This window comes from Pan troglodytes, chromosome X (genome assembly GCF_028858775.2).
Source record: "Pan troglodytes isolate AG18354 chromosome X, NHGRI_mPanTro3-v2.0_pri, whole genome shotgun sequence".
Lineage (NCBI taxonomy): Eukaryota > Metazoa > Chordata > Mammalia > Primates > Hominidae > Pan > Pan troglodytes.
The window spans coordinates 13,655,242-13,674,086 of record NC_072421.2 but is presented as its reverse complement, the minus strand read 5'-3'; the positions used below and the strand labels follow the sequence as shown (position 1 = coordinate 13,674,086).

At 42.2% G+C, this 18,845-nt stretch overlaps 1 protein-coding gene across 1 annotated transcript in view; it reads right to left on the bottom strand.

Moving 5' to 3' along the window:
• Window positions 1-494: 494 nt before the first annotated feature.
• LOC129138878 (uncharacterized) overlaps window positions 495-18,845 on the bottom strand; it is a 51,292-nt gene continuing 32,941 nt past the window's right edge. Inside the window, exons 3-4 of the mRNA XM_054677083.1 lie at window positions 10,483-10,576; window positions 495-647 (exon numbers count right to left, since the gene is read on the bottom strand). Coding sequence (XP_054533058.1) covers window positions 641-647; window positions 10,483-10,576 — 101 coding nt within the window. The 3' untranslated portion in view covers window positions 495-640. The remainder of the gene's footprint in view (window positions 648-10,482; window positions 10,577-18,845) is intronic.

The window sequence follows — 18,845 nt, the reverse complement described above, 5'->3', positions numbered from 1 at the left end:
AAAAAAAAAATATGCGGAGCAGAGAACCAAATCCCCCACCATGATGGAGGCTTCCGAGGTCCATGATGTGGGGTTTCAGTGGCAGATACATTGACTTCCTAATAAGGAAGCCTCTGCCAGTCCATGGTCATTTCTCCCTAAGCAATCCTGTGTGCTCTTTAGAATAAGAAAGAAATTAACTCCAAATCATGACAGATCCAATAAGTTATACATTAAAACAACTCATATGGAAGTTGAGCTGCAGGAAATCAATGTGGAAAATGTAGGGCTAATTCCCATTGCATTGTTTACCAGTCCCACTGAGAAAGCTAAATTCTGCTCTGAAAACAGTTTCAGGACAAGTACATTCGATAGTCTCTCAAAAAATGGCAAAGAAAATCAAGTAGAAAGTGTTCTGTTTTTGTTCAGAAAATGACTATCAACACAACAAGAGAGCAGTGGAAAAAATAAATGTTTAAAAACAAACCAAAAAAAAAATAAGAAAAGAAAGGGAAAGATATTGAATCACCCCATTGTTTTGATTTCCTTGTGCCAACGACAAAACCTGAGTGATTGACATTTCTTATTTGCTGACTTGATCAGACTATTTGATATCACACAGACATGGCAATTTTTCCCGTGGCAATCCCGGGGTGTCATCTCAGATTCTGTAAGAAAGGACCAAGGAATGTATAATTGTATCAAGCTGCCATTTAATGAGGCACTAGATGCATCTCACAGACAAAGGTCAAAGTTTGAGATAGCAGAAGGGTTGGGACTTTAGGTAATCTGAAAACAAGCACTGTGTATCATTAGAAAAATTGTATGAAATGCCTATTTGGGTGAAACGAATTTTACTTGTGATGAGTAATGGCTGTTGTAAAATATACCTTGTAGAGAAACAAGCTTGGACATTTCTGTTCTTCCTTTTAGCATACCAGCCTTCAGTGTTGTGACACTGTAGGGTCTTAAAATACCTGCCCCTGTTTATTTGCTTTTGCATAGCTGGTCAGGATTTTGTAGAATTCAGTGGCACTCCAGTGGGGAGCAGCTGGGACTCAGGAATTCACTTTGGAAGGGAGCTGGCAGCTGGGAAGACCAGGCAGTTCTCTTTGTGCTCAGGCCTTAGGAGAGTTGTGCATTTGGCAGGGGAATGAGACTTCTTGGATACTCAGAAAGGACACCACAGAAAGATCTGATTTTGCTCGTTCTACATATTCCACATGCTTTTCACTGCCTGCAACTGTCATTTCAATCAGGTTTTCATTACAGGGGAAATTTTCCTCTTAAAATATTTGCTTTCATAGGAATTCTGTCTGTGTCAGCACTGTGGTCAACCCCAGTGTCAGGAAAGTCCACTTTTAAAGATATGGGTTGGTGTGAATGCATATAAAATGATGTGAGAGTGTATTTACGCAGATGTGAGTTTGCTGGATTCTTCGTACCTCGTGACCCTCTAACTTTCTGTACTCCTGATTCAATTAACCATGCCTGTGGCACAGGAAAGAGATACTCTACTCTTTAAAAAATTAATACAATGAATGGAACTGGGAAAATAAGTGAAGAAAGATTGTAACTGTTTCATTTTTTTTCTAAAAAAACCCTTTTTTTCTCATATCCAAATCAAAAATAGTGATACTAACTTCTATTAAGTTAAACAGATGCCTTCTCTACGGCCCAGCAATTTTACTCCTAAGTACATAGCCAGGAGGAGTGAAAGCACAGGTCCATAAAATACACCAGTATTCATAGCAGCTTTATTCACAATATGCCCAAACTGGAAATGGTCCAAATGTCCATCAATAGAAGAATGGATAAACAAATTATGGCATATTCTTACAATGGAATAATACACAGCAGATTAAAAAAAGAAAGAATAAACTGATACTCAAAATCACCTGGATAAATCTCAAAAACATTATGTTAAGAGAAAGAAGCCAGATGCAAGAGTACATTCTGTACAATTTCATTTATATGAAGTTCACAAACAAGCAAACCTAGTTTATGGGAGTAGAAGTCAGAATAGTGGTTCACTGGAGTGTGAGGGGCATGGGGGTTAATTGACTGGGAAAAGGGAAAAAGGAAGCTTTCTAGAGTGATGGAAAGACATAGATGTTTGTGTGGTCAGTGGTTTCCAGGAGGTACATTTAGGTAAAAATTCATCAAGCTATACACTTAAGATGTGTGCATGTTACTGTATGTAAATTACACCTCCATTGAAAAACAGAACATGGATAATGATAGTTGTTGCAGGGCTTACAGCATGTATGGGATTACTATTAATAAGCATCAGATTCGGCTTTGTGCTTTTTGGCCACTCGTCATAAAGAGACCTAAGTAATATTTCTCATAGGATGGAGGAAGCACACATTAATCATTGATTGTTTCCTGTGTGCCTGATACTGTGCGCTGGAGGCCTTGGGAGACTTCATAATAAATCAGATCAGGCTCCTGCTCCCCTGTTCTGATGTACAGGCAGTACCTTCTATACCAGGCTGTGAAAAACACTAGACTGTGTTTGAGTGTGATTGTGAGCGTCTGAGTCACAGTCTAGTATAGAAGTTACTGCCTGTACATTGGTGACAAAAATTCAAGGTAGAAAGTGACAGGTGACTCAAACAGGTTTGAACCAAGCACTGGGGGTGTCATATGCTTTGCCCGACATTCAGTTGAATTGTTGACTGATAGAGGCCGGTGAGGGGGCAGGTGCCATGTTTTCACAGGAAAGGGTGCTTAAAGGGTGGGATGGGAAATGTAAGTGTATCAAGGAAAGTGCAAAGGAAATTTCCATTCCCCTTTTTCTGGCTTTGCCTGCATGGAAGAGTTTGCCCCTCAGCCTCAGAAGATCCATCTGGGGGCCCCAGGAGTATCAGGGTACATTAGTCTCCTATGGCTGCAGTAACAAATGACCACCAACTTGGTGGCTTAAGACAACAGTTTATTCTCTCACAGTTCTGGCGGCCAGAATTTTGAAATCAGTCTCGCTAGGCCCAAATCAAGGTGTGGGCAGGGCCACGTTCCCCCAGGAAGCTCTAGGGGAGCATCTGATCCTTGCCTTTTCCAGCTTCTAGTGGCCATCCATATTCCTTGGCTTGTGGCCTCATCACCCCAATTTCTGCTGTTGTTACATCACCCTTTCCATGTGCACGTAGATCTCCCTCTGCCTCCTTCTCTCAAGAATACGTGTGATTACATTTAGGACCCACTCAGATGATACAGGATAATCTCCCCATCTCAAGATTCTTCACTTAATGACATCTGCAAAGACCACCTTTTTTCATAGAAGGCTACCGGGATCAGGATCTGCTATCTTTAGAAGCCATTATTCAGCCTGCTACACAGAGCTAGTGCCGCCCTCCACCCCTGCCCCCTCACTGCCCACTGCCCACCTTGGTCCTGATGCCTGCAAATGGAGGCAAACACTGACCTCTCTCTGTCAGAAACAAACATGCAGTAATTAAAACGCGTGTTCATGGTCCCGCCTTCTCTCTTTCACCTTCTGCATAGTTGTATGGGCTGCCAGCTTCCTGGTTGCAGAATGACTCTTTGAAGAAGCCCCAGACGGAGCTTCCTCAGAGCTGTGGGTGGAATGTGCCCAACCAAGACTCGAGGGCAGGGCTTCTCACCGCAGCACTTTGTGGCAGGAGCTGTGCTGTGCGTTGTAGGATATTTAACAGCATCCCTGGCCTCTACCCACTAGATGCCAGTAGCACCCTCGCCTCCCCAACCCAGCTGTGGCAACCTAAAATGTCTCTAAACATTGCCAAACATCTCCTGGAGGGCCAACTGGCCCCCAGATGAATCCCACTGCTCTACAGAGTGAAGTGGGGCCTCTCTGGCCCTGGGGGGTGGGGCTGGGCTGCCTTGCCACCCTTCTCTTTTCTAGGTCTCTTGAGTTTTGAGAACATGGAAGGGCCATGTTGCTGGGTCTCTAGTCTAGCCCCTTTGTCCTCAATCCTGCTGGGGAGGGGCTTCTAGAGCTGGGTTTCCCAAGACTAGGAATAACTGGGGCCCTGAATGAAGGGCTCAACTGGTGGACCCCAGGATCCCCTCTGACCAGACAGTTCCGGACCTGAGACAAGCTGAACAACCTCTCAGTTTTCTTTCCTTAGGGTCCTGAGAGGCAGTGGAAGTTGGTGTCTTGGACACTGGGGTCCCCGGGGGCATTCTATACTACTTACGGCCTCTGTTCTTGGTAGTAAACCCAAGAGAACATCTCAGTGGAGTAGAGCAAAGAGGCTAAGAGTGAGGGGCTTTGGCAGCTGACTGATCAGAGTGGATTCTTAGTTCCACTCCTTATAAGCTCAGGCACCTGGGGCAAGTTACATGCACTGCCAGTTTCTTCACTGCAAAATGTGGATAGAATTGAATCTCCTTCATAGGATTGTGGTAAGAATGAAATGGATGATACATATCAAGTGGTCAATAAATAGTCACTTAAAATGAGAATAAGTTTTATCATATTTGTGTCTTATCTCTCTGTAAGACTTGATCATCCTCCTCAAGCAACCCCTAAGAAGATATTTCAAAGGGTGCATTTAGTTCTTGCCATCTCTGAGAAATGGATCTCTCCTACACATACATTATAGATAAAATACAATCATCCATGTGACATTCTGTGTTCTTCAATATCCCCATAATCTCATAAGCCTCTCCTGGTCAGTACTGCACAGGCTGAAACTAGATTCGGTTTTCTACGTACTTTCCTGTAGCCAGAAGCTACAGTTAAAGCTTGTTTAAAAAAAATAAAAGTAAAAACGAAGTTTTCTACACTGGCTGCTCCTTTCTTTGCTTTGAAGCTAGACTGTAAGTTCACAGGTAGCCCCAAATGCATAAAGATAAGCCTTCCTTTATAACAAGGAAAGAGAGAGAGAGACAAATCCCAAAGGCTTGCTTTTCACTCACATATATTATAAATTTAGTTGGATGAAGCAAGATTACAGCCAAATATGGGCAGAACATGCAGAGAAACCTTAACTGTGATTGGCTCTTAACTTTGCCCCAAAAGAAGAACATTGTGGTTTAAACATCGCCGTCCCAGGAAGTCTTGAAATCAACCGAAGGGTTTTTCAAATTTGTTCTTCATCATTTAAACCAGACCCAAGCCCATTCTCATTGGTTGCTGGAGGAGCTGAGACTGAAGTCTGTGCTGACATTTTCAACCCTCGTTTGACAGGATAATTAGAGGAGAAGCCGCACCCCGGTGTTGGTGACATTTGAGTCTCAAGAGCTTCCAATCCCAGTGTTGGATTGAATTTCAGTTTTCTTTCTTGCCACGCTGCCAATTTGTACTGCTGTAAGCTGACCAGCTTACACACTGAAAAGCAAAACGCAGTTCAGCTGGTTTTAAAAGACCCATTGACAGCCCAGTGCTTGTAAAACGATGTGTACGGGTAGCTTCAGCTGGCCCCTGTAAGAGATGGCCTGAGATGATAAAATGCTTTGCAACTTAAATTTCCACCAAGTGTTTTAAAACATTGGGGTTTGTTTCAGGCCTTGTGTAATTCTTTGTTATCTGCAACACAGGCGTTCTTTTTGCTCTTGTGATCAGATCATGAATCTCTTGCACAATCAGCCCAAGAGCTCTGTAAGGATGAAGACTGTTAACTCTAGCTTTGTTACATTAGAGGCAACCCAAGGCTTCATTTGATAGCCATCTGAGACAGACAATGTGGCCCGCCAAGGCCACAGCTATACTTTCCTACCAGTCATTTGCACAGGCTATCAGAGGGCCTCTCTTCCAAGCCTTTGATAAACAGGAATTCAACCCCAACTACCCTTTGGAAGCCAACGGATATTATTATAATCAGTGGGAAAACAGACAATGACGGAGTCAGCTCTGGCCAGAAGCAGAAAAGAACGAAGGTTGGTTCACCTCTCGTTGCCTACTGCATGTTGTGCACCAAATGACCTCAAAGGTCAACTTCTACGCTTTCCTTTTTGCAAGAACTAAACTCATACGTATGAGCCCTCCCCTTATGGAAACCTCAAACCCTGTTAGGCTACCCTGTCACAAACCCTGACTTGAATAGATCTGGGGGATAGAAGGGAAATTCTGGATGAAGTATATGTCTTTTTCATGCTCAAGCAGAATGAGCATTCAACTCATTCTGGTATCTTTGTTAAAGGTCAGTGGCTCTGCCAAAATGGCCATTTCCTTCTAGAACAACCCTGGGAAGCACCCTTAGTTCAATATCTGATCAGTTTTTCTCTTGGATCTTTAAATTCCGTATATGAAGCTGGTCTATGCTTTTCACTGTCACTTAAGACACTGCACTGTCACTATCAGTCCTCGGTACCAAGGATTGTCTGATAATAAAAATTTTAACGATCTGATTGTGACTATAAATTGGTGTAGTCATTTTCAAGGTCAGGCTGACAATATGCATCAACAGCCATAAAAATATTTAGATCTGTTGATGTTGAAAAATTTAATTCAAGGATCACATGTTTAGTCAGTAATCAGAGATATAGTCTAAAAATCTATGGACAGATATATTCATTGCGATGTTGTTTACCATGGAGAAAAATTCTATACCTCTTAAATATCCCTCAACAACAATTAGAAAAAAAAATATGGCATATTCTTAAAATGAACATAGCCATTAATAATCATGTTATGACGGGGCACGGAGGCTCACGCCTGTAATCCCAGCACTTTGGGAGGCCGAGGTGGGCAGATCACGAGGTCAGGAGTTTGAGACCAGCCTGGCCAGCATGGTGAAACCCTGTCTCTACTAAAAATACAAAAAAAAAATTAGCCGGGCATGGTGGCACATGCCTGTGGTCCCAGCTACTCGGGAGGCTGAGGCAGGAGAATTGTTTGAACCTGGCAGGTGGAGGTTGCAGTGAGCCGAGATTACGCCACTGCACTCCAGCCTGGGTAACAGAACGAGTCTCCGTCTCAAAAAAAAAAAAAAAAAAAAAAAAAAATCATGTTATAAGAGAATGGGGAAATGAGGCTAAAATGCTACATAACATGAAAAAAGGTAGGATACGCAATAGAATATCCAGAATGATCTAGGTTTGTAAAAAGAGGGACAGTGTTTACCAATATATGTAGAAGCAGAGAAAAAAAAATACTGGAAGGGAATACATCAAAATATTAACTGCAATTTTGGCTGAGAATTAAGTCCATAAGGGTTTTGCGGGGTTTGTTTTTCATCATTGTGCTTTCCTATATTGTTCAAATTTCTTAGTCATTAAATATTGTTTTTGAAAATTAAATATTGTTTTATAAAAAGTACTGTTTTATGAAAAATTTATTGAACTTTTCATAATGAAAAATTCACTTATGAAAATAATATTTCACCTAAGCTTGCTGATCCTTTTTTGTGTGTTTTGTGACGGGGTCTTGCTCTGTTGCCCAGGCTGGAGTACAGTGGTGCGATCACAGCTCACTATAGCCTTGACCTCCCAGGTTCAAGCAATCCTCCCACCTCAGCCTCCCAAGTAGCTGGGACCACAAGCACATACCACCATGCCTGAATTTATTTTTTATTTTTTATGGAAACAGTGGCATCTAGCTATGTTGCCCCGGCTGTCTTGAACTCCTGGGCTCAAGTGATCCTCCTGCCTTGGTCTCTCAAAATGTTGGGATTACAAATGTGAGTTACCACGCCCAGCCTGATCCCTAATTAATTAATTAATAACATGAAATGGGGGCACAGCAACATGCTAATAGTCTAATCCACATGATGGAAGTGAGAATGTCAGTTCTAAGTTCCTCCTGTATTTTTTCCACTCTTCTGCTTATAAGAAGGTCATCATGATTACATATAACATATGCCATACAAAAAGCCACTACTGTTACTTTCAGGTATGATGAATAAAAAGATTGCCCAGGCAAGTTGAGCAGGAGATGGCTGCTCTTGCAGTCTAATTAAGGGACAATGTGCCACCACCATTCTCTTAAGCCACTGAGAGAACACAGGAAACGCCAGCTGCCGGAGCAGAGTTGGAGAAGAGATGGGGTGGCAGCGGCTGGGGTCTAGCTGAGACGTCCTTCTGTTTTCTTGGGTTAACAAAGGGGAAGAGACAAACCTTTAGCAAATGCATCCAGCTCAGAGCACATTTAAGCAAACTCTGCGGAGTGTGAGGAGGGTGTCTGGTGGCCCCAGAGAGTGGCTATGTTGGAACCCATGGCTGTGGCCATCGTACTCTTCTATCTTCAGGAAACTGCTCACCTTGTGATCAGAACTTTGACATTATTGGCCACTGGGTGACCAGATGCTGTCCTTAATGGCACTGGATATGTGTCTATTGTCATTTACAAGAAAAGAAGCTTCAGCCGTTCCTTAGGCGATACACAGAGTTAACTTGTAAGGTATGATGTGAGATTCACATGAGATCATGTTGTCCTCCATGCTCTCTAATTATTCTTTGGTTGGTATTGGTCTCAGCAGGAGAGATTGCAAGTCTTCTGGTCTCACAAACTACCCCTCCCACGCCAATCCCATCTGCGCCATCATGGGGCATCATCTTGCCGTTGGTCAGCCATGTTCCCCTATCTCATACTGATGCTTCCTTGGAAGTCCCCGTGCTAAACCACATTACTTTACCCTGGAGATGCCCCAACTCCTCCCCAAGGCCTAGGTGAAGTGACTCAACCATATGTACACAGTATCCTCAGATGTACACAGTATCCTCTCCATGGTAGTGAATCTGTATACTAATTTATACATAATCAATTTATGGGTGTAAAGACTTCACAAATAACTAAACATACAAAATGTGAATTCTCCTTCCTTCTCCTAGCTTAAGATTAGCTCAAAGACAATGAAAGCTGTACTGTGCTGTGCAATCTTCTCACGACCCACACGAAACAGGAAGCTCCTGGGGGTTTCTCACAAGCATGTGATAGATAGTTGTGGTTTCAGTGCAACAGTCAGGTAGATTTTGCAGCCGGAAACATTCACACAAAACATCCTTTATGGCTTCTGTCCAACTCCAGTGTTAGTCAGACGCAGTCCCTTTTACACTTTGACAAAAACCATTTGATTTCTCACACTGTATTTATTTTTTCTTATTGCAATGTCTTGTCTGAAGATACCAGACAAAGGATGACAAACTGGAGCCAGCTGAAGTGCAGGGCCCTTTCTCAGCTGCTCTTAAGAATCCCTCTCAGCACTTTGGGAGGCTGAGGCGGGTGGATCACCTGAGGTTGGGAGTTCGAGACCAGCCTAACCAACATGGAGAAACCCCATCTCTACTAAAAATACAAAATTAGCTGGGCGTGGTGGTGCACACCTGTAATCCCAGCTACTCAGGAGGCTGAGACAGGAGAATCTCTTGAACCCAGGAGGCGAAGGTTGTGGTGAGCCGAGATTGTGCCATTGCACTCCAGCCTGGGCAACAAGAGCAAAACTCCATCTCAAAAAAAAAAGAATCCCGCAGATTGAGCCATTTTCCCCTGAGCAATAATCCCTCAAGCTTCTAAAGACACCACTTAGAGAAGGAAGAGCCTCGCCCCACTAATGCAGCTGAGTGATGCCCTTTGGGAAATTAGGCTAAGAGGGAATACCTTTTAGCTGCCTTCTGTTATTAATCTGGTCTCAATACCAATCAATGTTATTTATCACTACTGAACAAGCATTAATGCAGAGTCTGAAAGGGGCCTTAAATCTCGTGTAGTATGCTCAGAATCCTAGGAATCACACTTTTAGATCCCAATGGTATTGGGTCAAGGTTTTCCCTTCCATGGCAGATGAAGTTCACAATTTAGGATGCATGCTCACAAGCTTTGCAAGGAGATTACACTTCCGTTATGAAGAAAAAAGCAAACAAAAAAGAAAACCTCTTGCACCATTAATTTCAACTGCAATCAAATTGCAAGATTTTAAGATGATATATCTTGCACAAAGGTATTGTAGATAGAAGAGAAGCCTTTGTAAATATTTATATATTTCTCCATTGAGGGTTTTTAATTTTTGTTTTGTTTTGTTTTGTTTTGTTTGTTTTTTTTTTAAACTTCAGACAGAGAGCAAAGGAAACAGAGCTGGGTCACAATATCTCAAATGGAGGATGGTTTCTCTTACTCGTCTTCCATTTCCTCTATTCCTCATTCTCAAAGTCACACACCTTAATAAACACCCCAAGAAACATTTCTAAGTAGACAACACACAATTTTTAGTAATTGACTTATACAGCAAATGCTTATTTAGCTACAGCTGCTATGGTGGCCTGTCTTCTTAAAACTCACTAAGGGTCTTCCAAACCCATATTTTTGTCATCATATTAACCTTCTTTCTCACTAAATTATTGCTGAGATAAAAATAAATCAACAAATGAACCAAAAAATAAAATGGGTTTGGGATTCATTGCCCTTTCCTGTTATGTCCCATCTAAACTCAAGCCCAAGAAGAGGAGAAAAGGCAATACAAAGTCTTGGGAAAAACAAACTCTTTCTGAAAAAATCGCACACAGCTGCAGAAGGAATAACTTCTCTGGGTGGGAGGGTGTGGGCAGGGCAGTAAAACAACCTGAGAAACAATCAAACCTTGCCTTCCCCAGAGCCCGCTTCGGACATGGTGTGGGTTGCATCCTTCTCTGCAAACTGCCTGTGTGCTCTGTGGCACGGCTTCCGGCAAGAGATTTCCTGTAAAGGAGAAAACATGTAGTGATGCTGTTTGCCCATGTTCTGTGCTCCTGCCCTGTGTTTTCTCCAGTTTTCAGCTTTCAAGAGCCTCTCAGAGAGAGTACACTAAATGCTGATATGCCATGCTGCCAGGCAATTTCTGTTGTATACAGATTTGCTTGGAAAATTCTAAATTAACATTAACATTCTTGGGAGGCTGAGGCAGGTGGATCACCTGAGGTCGGGAGTTCAAGACCAGCCTGACCAACATGGAAAACCCCCATCTCTACTAAAAATACAAAATTGGCCGAACGTGGTGGTGTATGCCTGTAATTCCAGCTACTCGGGAGACTGAGGCAGGAGAATCGCTTGAACCCAGGAGGCGGAGGTTGCGGTGAAACGAGATCACACCATTGCACTCCAGCCTGGGCAACAAGAGTGAAACTCCAACTCAGGAAAAAAAAAAAAAAATTTAACATTCGCACTAATATTAAGATAGAAGTACTATTGTCTCAGGGGGTTCTGCAAGGCTAAATTGACATAGAATGACCTAAAATGATCTAAATACTCAACTCCAAATATCACAGAATAATAAATAGATTTGGATGTGGGAGAAAAAATAAATTCTTTATCATAGAGGTCCTGGATTCATTTATTCTGATGAAGGAAAGAGGGTATTAACTATTTGCAATCCTTCTAAAGCAGATACTAATAAATATTATTTTCTCTACTGGTTAAAGAACAAATTCCCAGTTTCATGAGCTATCACTTTACTTCCAAATCGGTAAAAATTACTAGAGACATTTGATGGCTTGGTAGAAATCTCAAGGTCAGCCTGTATTTGACTATTTTTGAACCATTGTTTCTTTAGTTGAAAGTGACTTTGGAAATCATAGGCTTTGTTTTGCAGATAAGGAAACTGAAGGCCAAGGCCACACAGATAAGTGGTGACACCAATTGTCCTAAAATCCCAGACCTCCTGATTACCCCAATTAATGCTATTTGCACAAAAATTTTCAAGCCATGGGCAGGACTTTCTGTATTAACATTCTCTAAGGATCTTGGGCTTCATATTAGGTTTTCATATTAAGTTTCCCAACTAGGAAGAGTAGCTGAAGCTGTTTTCTCTTCTGGCCAATAAATTAAAAGAGATACAAGCTCAGGAGTACTGAAACACTCATTGCTTTCTTGGGCTTGAATTTTTATGTAAGTCACTTATTGTCCTGCATCTAAAGATCTAAACTGCATCCAGGTTTTTTTGTTTGTTTCTGTTTTTGTTTTTGTTTTGAGACAAAGTCTTGTGGTAGGAGTTATTAAAAAATTATTTTAGGCAGATAGAGAGGAAAAGGGGTCCTTGGAAAGTTTTCATTTCTTTTCAAAGCAACTCCAGAAACATTTCTTGTCTAGCAGAAAAACTCTGGCTCCTGGACCCAGGCCGGCAACCTTTGATATGCAAATGCAGGCCATTAGAAACTGGGTCCACCCAACATGGCGATTCCCACCGTTGTCCTCTTGCCCTTACCCCGGACATGTGCCTGGCAACACGGGCACCCCCACATATCCCCACGTGTGTAGAACGTCATGGCGCCCTGCATTTGCATATTAAAAGCTAGGGTGGGGGGCCAATTTTTTCGCAGGCTACGTGAATGACAAGCCTGGTCAAACCAATCCCCTGAGCCCTATGCAAATCAGACACTGCCTCCTCCAGCCTCCTCATAAAACTGGCTGGTATCCTTAGCACATGGGGCCTCCTCTCTTGGATTTGGAGACCCCCTCCCTCTGTCTCTGTACAGAGGAACTTCTTCCTTTTTTCTTCTCCCTTCTTTCTTGCCTATTAAACTCTCCGCTCCTTAAAACCACTCCATGTGTGTCCATGTTGTTTTATCTAAACCGGCATGAGGACCAAGAACCCTGGTGTTCCTCCACTCATCAGAGCCATATCAGTCTCACTCTGTTGTCTGGGCTGGAGAGCAATGGCATGCTCTCGGCCCACTGCAACCTCCACCTCTGGGATTCAAACGATTCTCCTACCTCAGCCTCCCAAGTAGCTGGGACTACAGGTGTCTGCCACCATGCCTGGCTAATTTTTTTTGTATTTTTAGTAGAGACTGGGTTTCACCATGTTGTCCAGGCTGGTCTGGAACTCCTGACCTCAAGTAATCTACCCGTCTTGGCCTCCCAAAGTGCTGGGATTACAGGCATGAGCCACCGTGCTGGGCCCTAAAGACAGTTTTAACATAAATTCTAGCCTTTTTTCTTAAACTGGTGCAGCAATCAAATAAGCTATCTTTTTTTAAAGGATTTTTGTGTTTTACCCTCATCTGCCATTTCAACTTAGCCAAAATACACTAATACGGCTATAAATTTTTACTGTTACAGTGATTTCAATAATTGTACTGGGCATATAGCCTCTAGATAATGGCAGAAATTGAAGTGAAACATATTTAAGGAGATTGCTTACAGAATTGTTCTCTTAAAAATATCCTGCTTGCATTTATTCAACGATTTTCTGTGAAATGGGAAAGAGGAAGGAGGAAATATTACTTACTGGGTTACTTGTTTTTTGTTTTATCAGACTATCGTTCTGGTTAATTTCACCAACTGGGGAATGTTTAAAATGGATTTATTGTTTAGGGCATGTGTTAGGATGAGGATTTCTCAGCCTCGGCACTAGTGACACTTTTGGTTGGACAATTCTGTATTAGGGGAGTTGTCCTGTGCATGGTGGCATGGTTAGCAGCCGCCCTGGCATCTACCCACTCCATGACAAGAGCAGCCTTTTCACTGCCCCTTTCCCTCCTCCAATCATGATAACCAAAAATGTACACCCTGCCAATTTCCCTTCCGATTCAGAACCACTGGAGTCTCCTAGGCAGGTTTCACGCTACACTGTGAGAGCTCTAAGAGGAATTGGCTTTTTTGGATATCTTTAGCTTGGTTTATGCCCCAAGGACACGTGAAAAATCCTAAACGATGATGATGCCTGTCTCACCTCACCACCAATCCACCTTCCAACTCTTCGCAAAAACACAAATGCACCTGTCATTTGAGGGAGCTTAAGTTAATCAAGGGAAACATTCACATGTACTTGCTTTACACCAGATTAAGAAAAGGAATATTTCTTCCAACATCAGGCAAAATTTTGCTATTTGTTACAAGACAAAGGTAGGCACGTGGGTTTTAACTCTAGTGTCTTTGCTGGCTCCTGAACTAGCCAGTTCTGCCTCAGAATCGCAGCGGTTTCCCCCGTGGCTATGAACAGAACATTCTACAGCACAACAGTCACCATTAGTGGGTCACACTAGTTTTGCATTCTCTGAAATTGCAGCAGTCACAAAAAAATCCCACCACCCCTCTGCTTCTTGAGCTTTTCTTTCCTCAAATGGAATCCACATGAGTCCAAGTCCATGCCAGAAAAATGAAATGTGTATTATTGGGGAAACATTTCCCTAAACAAAATGACACAGGGAAATTCTTCCTTGCCCAAAGCTGAAACTCTGTGCTCAAGAGCTCTCTTATCGGAATTCTGCACTCAATCTTAGATACCTGATACATTCTGCTACTATGATATACAACTTCCTTATGATATACAACTTCCTTATGCTTTGGATAAACAGAGGCATATTTTCAGCTTTAATGCCAATATTAAGAGAAGGGTTACAGCATTTTTTTTTTTTTTTGGCTTTTACATCCTTTGCTTTTGCGTCAGACAGCAGGATCTCTAGCCACAGTATAGATCCAAATTAATAGAGACACCCATCTGCAAAATGTAATCACTTTCAGCTCATGATGCTATTTTCTAATCCTAGAGCTCCTTGTGCAAGGTTTGTGTGCAAGAGTCTGTGGCCTGGCTTTCTGAAAGCAACTTCCTGCTCGTGTACAAAAATATTTCAGGCTGCTGTCTATTTCTAAATACTTGCCCTTTCTTTTCTCTCTGTTCCCCCTTTCTTTTTTAGACTTTCACTCCCCTTGTGATAGATTCCGTTGTCTTACTTTAAACGTGAATATAGTATCTGTGTTCTTTATGCTTCCCATGATCAACAAGGCCTTGCACAAATTTGATAAACAAATGCAACAGCAGAAAGAGATTTTTATATTCTTCCCTGCCCCACCCTCAATAAAGCTGTAGCAACCCAAATAAGCCGACCTTCTCCCAGTAGAAGACATTTTATAGTTCAACCATTTTCTATAATGAATAACTTTCAACCCAGAGTGCCTCCTCCGGGTTCAAAACTCAAGCTACTTGTGATAAAAGAAAGATGTTTTAACTTCAGCCTGAATGATTTTATGCCTCCATGAAATATAAACATTAGCAGAGAATAAAAAGCTATGAAGATGCTTTACTATGAGATTTGAGACTTCATTTTCTACAGATATTTCTTTCAGAATCCACTTAATTGAATCTGTTTGAATGTGTAATTCTTTGTTATTTGATTTTGTAGACATTTTTTAAAAATCAATACAAATTAAGCCTAGAATACAGAAACATATTAAAATTCTTTTTTTGGTGGTGGAGCTACATTCCAATGGTTAGAGGAAGGAGAAGGAGAAAGAGAATAAACAGAATAAATAAGTAAAAAGACATAGTTTGTTAGAAGGAAATAAGTCAAGCAGAGCAGAATAAAGGGAATGATACTTGGGGACGGGTGTGATTGGAAATAGAGTGGTGAGGACAGGCCTCCTTGGACATTGACATGTAAGCAAAGACTAAAGGAGTCATGTGGGCACTGGAGAGAAGTGTCTTCCAGGCAGACAGGACAGCCAGTGCAAAGGGGGTTTGGGAGTGGGAGCATGCCTAGCATTAGGAGGAACTGATGGAGGCCATGGTGCTCAGTGAGACAGTCGTGGGAAGAGGAGAGGACGAGGCCGGGAGGTAACAGGGCCATCTCCTATAGGAGGCCTCTGTAAGGATTTGGCTTCTACTCTTGGAGAAATAGGGAACCATTGCAGATCTTACTTAATTATTATTTTTTACTGAGGTGAAATTCACACATCATAAAATTAACCATTTTAAAGTGAACAATTCAGTGGCATTTTTAGTGTATTCATAGCGTTGTGCAACCGACACCTCTATTTAGTTCGAGAACATTTTCATCACCTCAAAGGGATATTCCCATACCCATTGGCAGTCATTCCCCATCATCCCCTCCCCGTGGCCCCTGCCAACCACAGTTTGCTTTCTGTCTGTATGGATTTCCCTCTTCTGGACACTTCATATAAATGGAATCATATAATATGTGACTTTTGCGACTGACTAGTTTCACTTAGCATCATATTTTGGAGATGCATTTGTACCTTATTTCTTTTTATGGCTGAGCAATATTCTGTTGTATGCATATGCCATAATTTGTTTATTCATTCACCATTTAATGGTCATTTGGGTTGTTTCCACTTTTAGCTATTGTGAATAGGGCTACTATCATCATTGCAGGCTTTTAAGTAGAAAAGGGACATTATCTCACTTCTATTTTATACAACACATACAGGGCTATTTTATGAGTCACCTACTAACCCAAATTAGTAAATTCATTGTAAAATGGCAAAAATAAGTAAATAAATAAATGCTTCTCCCATCAATGCCACCCCTTTGCCACATGCTACCACCTGCTTTGACTGCTTAAAAGATCTTCTTCCAACACAACCATTTTTTAAAATTCTATAATTTCTCCCCCTTCCATTGGTGATTAAAGGCCAAGCAACTGTTAAATGTAAGGCTGTCCCCATTATCCAAAGAATTAATGTTTTCCAAAATTGACACAGGAATTTTTGAGAAAGATAGGCAGTAACTATTAAGAATGAAAATTCTCCAACTGAAAGGGGAAATCATTTTTGCTTGAAAATATAGATGTGGGCCAGGCACGGTGGCTGATGCCTATAATCCCAGCACTTTGGGAGGCTGAGGTGGGTGGATCACAAGGTCAGGAGTTCAAGACAAGTCTGGCCAAGATGGTGAAACCCCGTCTCAACTTAAAAAAAAAAGAAAAAAAATTAGCCGGTGGTGGGCACCTGTAATCCCAGCTACCTGGGAGGCTGAGGCAGAGAATTGTTTGAACCCAGGAGACGGAGATTGTGGTGAGCCGAGATTGCGCCACTGCACTCCAGCCTGGGTGACAGAGCAAGACTCTGTCTCAATTAAAAAAAAAAAAAAACAGATGCATTAAATGCATCGTGGTATACTGACCTAAATCCTGAAAGAGGATAATGACAGCACCCAGGCCCTGAGCTTCTTTGACCGCATTTTCCCTTCTCTACGAAAACATTCAGGGGCCTACAACCTGCCAGGCAGTGCTTGCTGGCAGGGAGCAAGTAATCATGATATTAATACATTCTCCCCTCCACCAGAAGGCAGCTGTGAAAACAAAATGGGGCCCCAGAGACTTGGTGCCCAGGAAAGCCAATTCCCATGCATCGAAAGTCTTTCCACCAGTTTGAAAGGAGCTCCCAGCTCCCTGGCTTTGCATCAGCCAATGATTTCTGAGTCACAGAAATCATTTGGATAAGGAAAATTAGAGGTGTTCTGGGTGACACCATCTCCCCACTCTGCATGTGCCTGGTCTGGTTGGAAAGGCTGCGGGAGGCCCTGCTGAACTCCAGATGAAAACGCCAAAACTGAAAGCACTTCCCTTCTTCAGCAGAAAGCCTCCCTCAGAGTTCCTCCCAGGCAATTGCTCGTTAAAAAACCAGAGGCTGGAGCAAAAGGAATCTGAGAGATTTCTGGCCTCAGCAGCCTCTGCATGAGCTCTGGAGAAGCAGGGCATGTCTTTGAGACTCCTAGAATAGGTTGGGCCCAGGGCAGGATCAGGACGGGGCAGTGGGAGGCTGAGAGGAGAGGGAGGGAAAGGGAAGAAAGAGAAGCACCTCCCAGAATCTTAACCCAGGAGCAGTTGGATTAAAGTCAGCCAGCCTTGAAGAGGAAAGTATACCCCCAAACATGGCCTCAGTCTCCAGCCTCCATCTCCAGCCTCCATGCCCTCTTGGCTGGAAGAAGGAAAGTGGGGAGAGAGGTGCAAGGTGAGGAATGAAGCCACAGGCCAATGTGGAGTTTAGGGCATCCTGGGCTGATAACTATATATGTAACCTCTGACGAAAAAGTAATTCTCAGAGGGATTCAAAAGAAGCCAGGACTTGCTCCAGGGATCTCTCCCCCAATTCCCCCAATTTGGAGGAAGAAGAAAGGATCCTGCTTAAGAAAGGATCCTTTTCTAAGCATAGGTTGAAAGTTTGCAAACTACAGCTGTTTGCACCATCCCATAATTGGAGCCGTCTACACTACCCCTACACTTGCTGTGTGAAATGTGGCTCTGAGAAATCCAAATGCATTGACCACACTGACTACAAATAATTCAGCTTCCTTATACCTCTCAGCCTTGGCCCATGTTGTGTCCTGTGTTCCCTCCCACGCTCTATCCCCACTCCCACCAGCCTGGTCAACATTGTCCCGCAAGTCTCAACTTTTATATTAACTCCTTGGGGAATTTTCCCTGCTTTCTCCTCCCCCTCTCTGCCACAGAAAACACACCCAACTAGATTAGGTACCCATTTTGAGCACCCTGTACTTGCCCTTCTCAGAGCCTCTATCACACTGTATTCTAATGTTATACCTCCACTATTCACATAGTACCTGACAAGAAGTGGGCAGGCATTCAATAAATGCTTTATGAATGAATGAATAGATGGATGGATGGATGGATAGATAAATGGATGAATGAGGTTATAAAAAACAAATAACATACCTGTGTGTATAATACATATCACCTTATAAAACATAAAGATAGATAGATGATACATAGATAGATAGATAACTTGTTTGAAGTTTCATGATTCCCCACAGAACAAATATTATTTAATTTCATTTTGCCGGGGTGAAAAGAGCTTCACATCTATTAAATGACTTGCCCAAGTCACAGGTGATAAAATCAGGTTCCAGTCCACGGAAATATTTGTATGAGTATTTTTTCAAATTTCCAGCACCATTTTACTCAAAAAAAATATTCTGGTGCTAGTCTTGGAATCGATAATGCTAATTCTGTGGAGAATATATATTGGATATAAAAGTACAGAACTTTATAGTCAGAAGAAGCTTGCATGCTCCTCTGGTCCACCTCTGTTATTTTACAAATGAGGAAACTGAAGCCCAAAGAGGTTAAGTCTTGTCCAAGGTCACACAGCTACTAAATGCAAGTCAGGATGGGAGTCTAGATTTGTCAGATGACGTATCCAGTACCTTTTCAATGACATAAGAAAAATGATTGGTTTATAAACAAATTCTTGGAACACAGCATATTTCTAT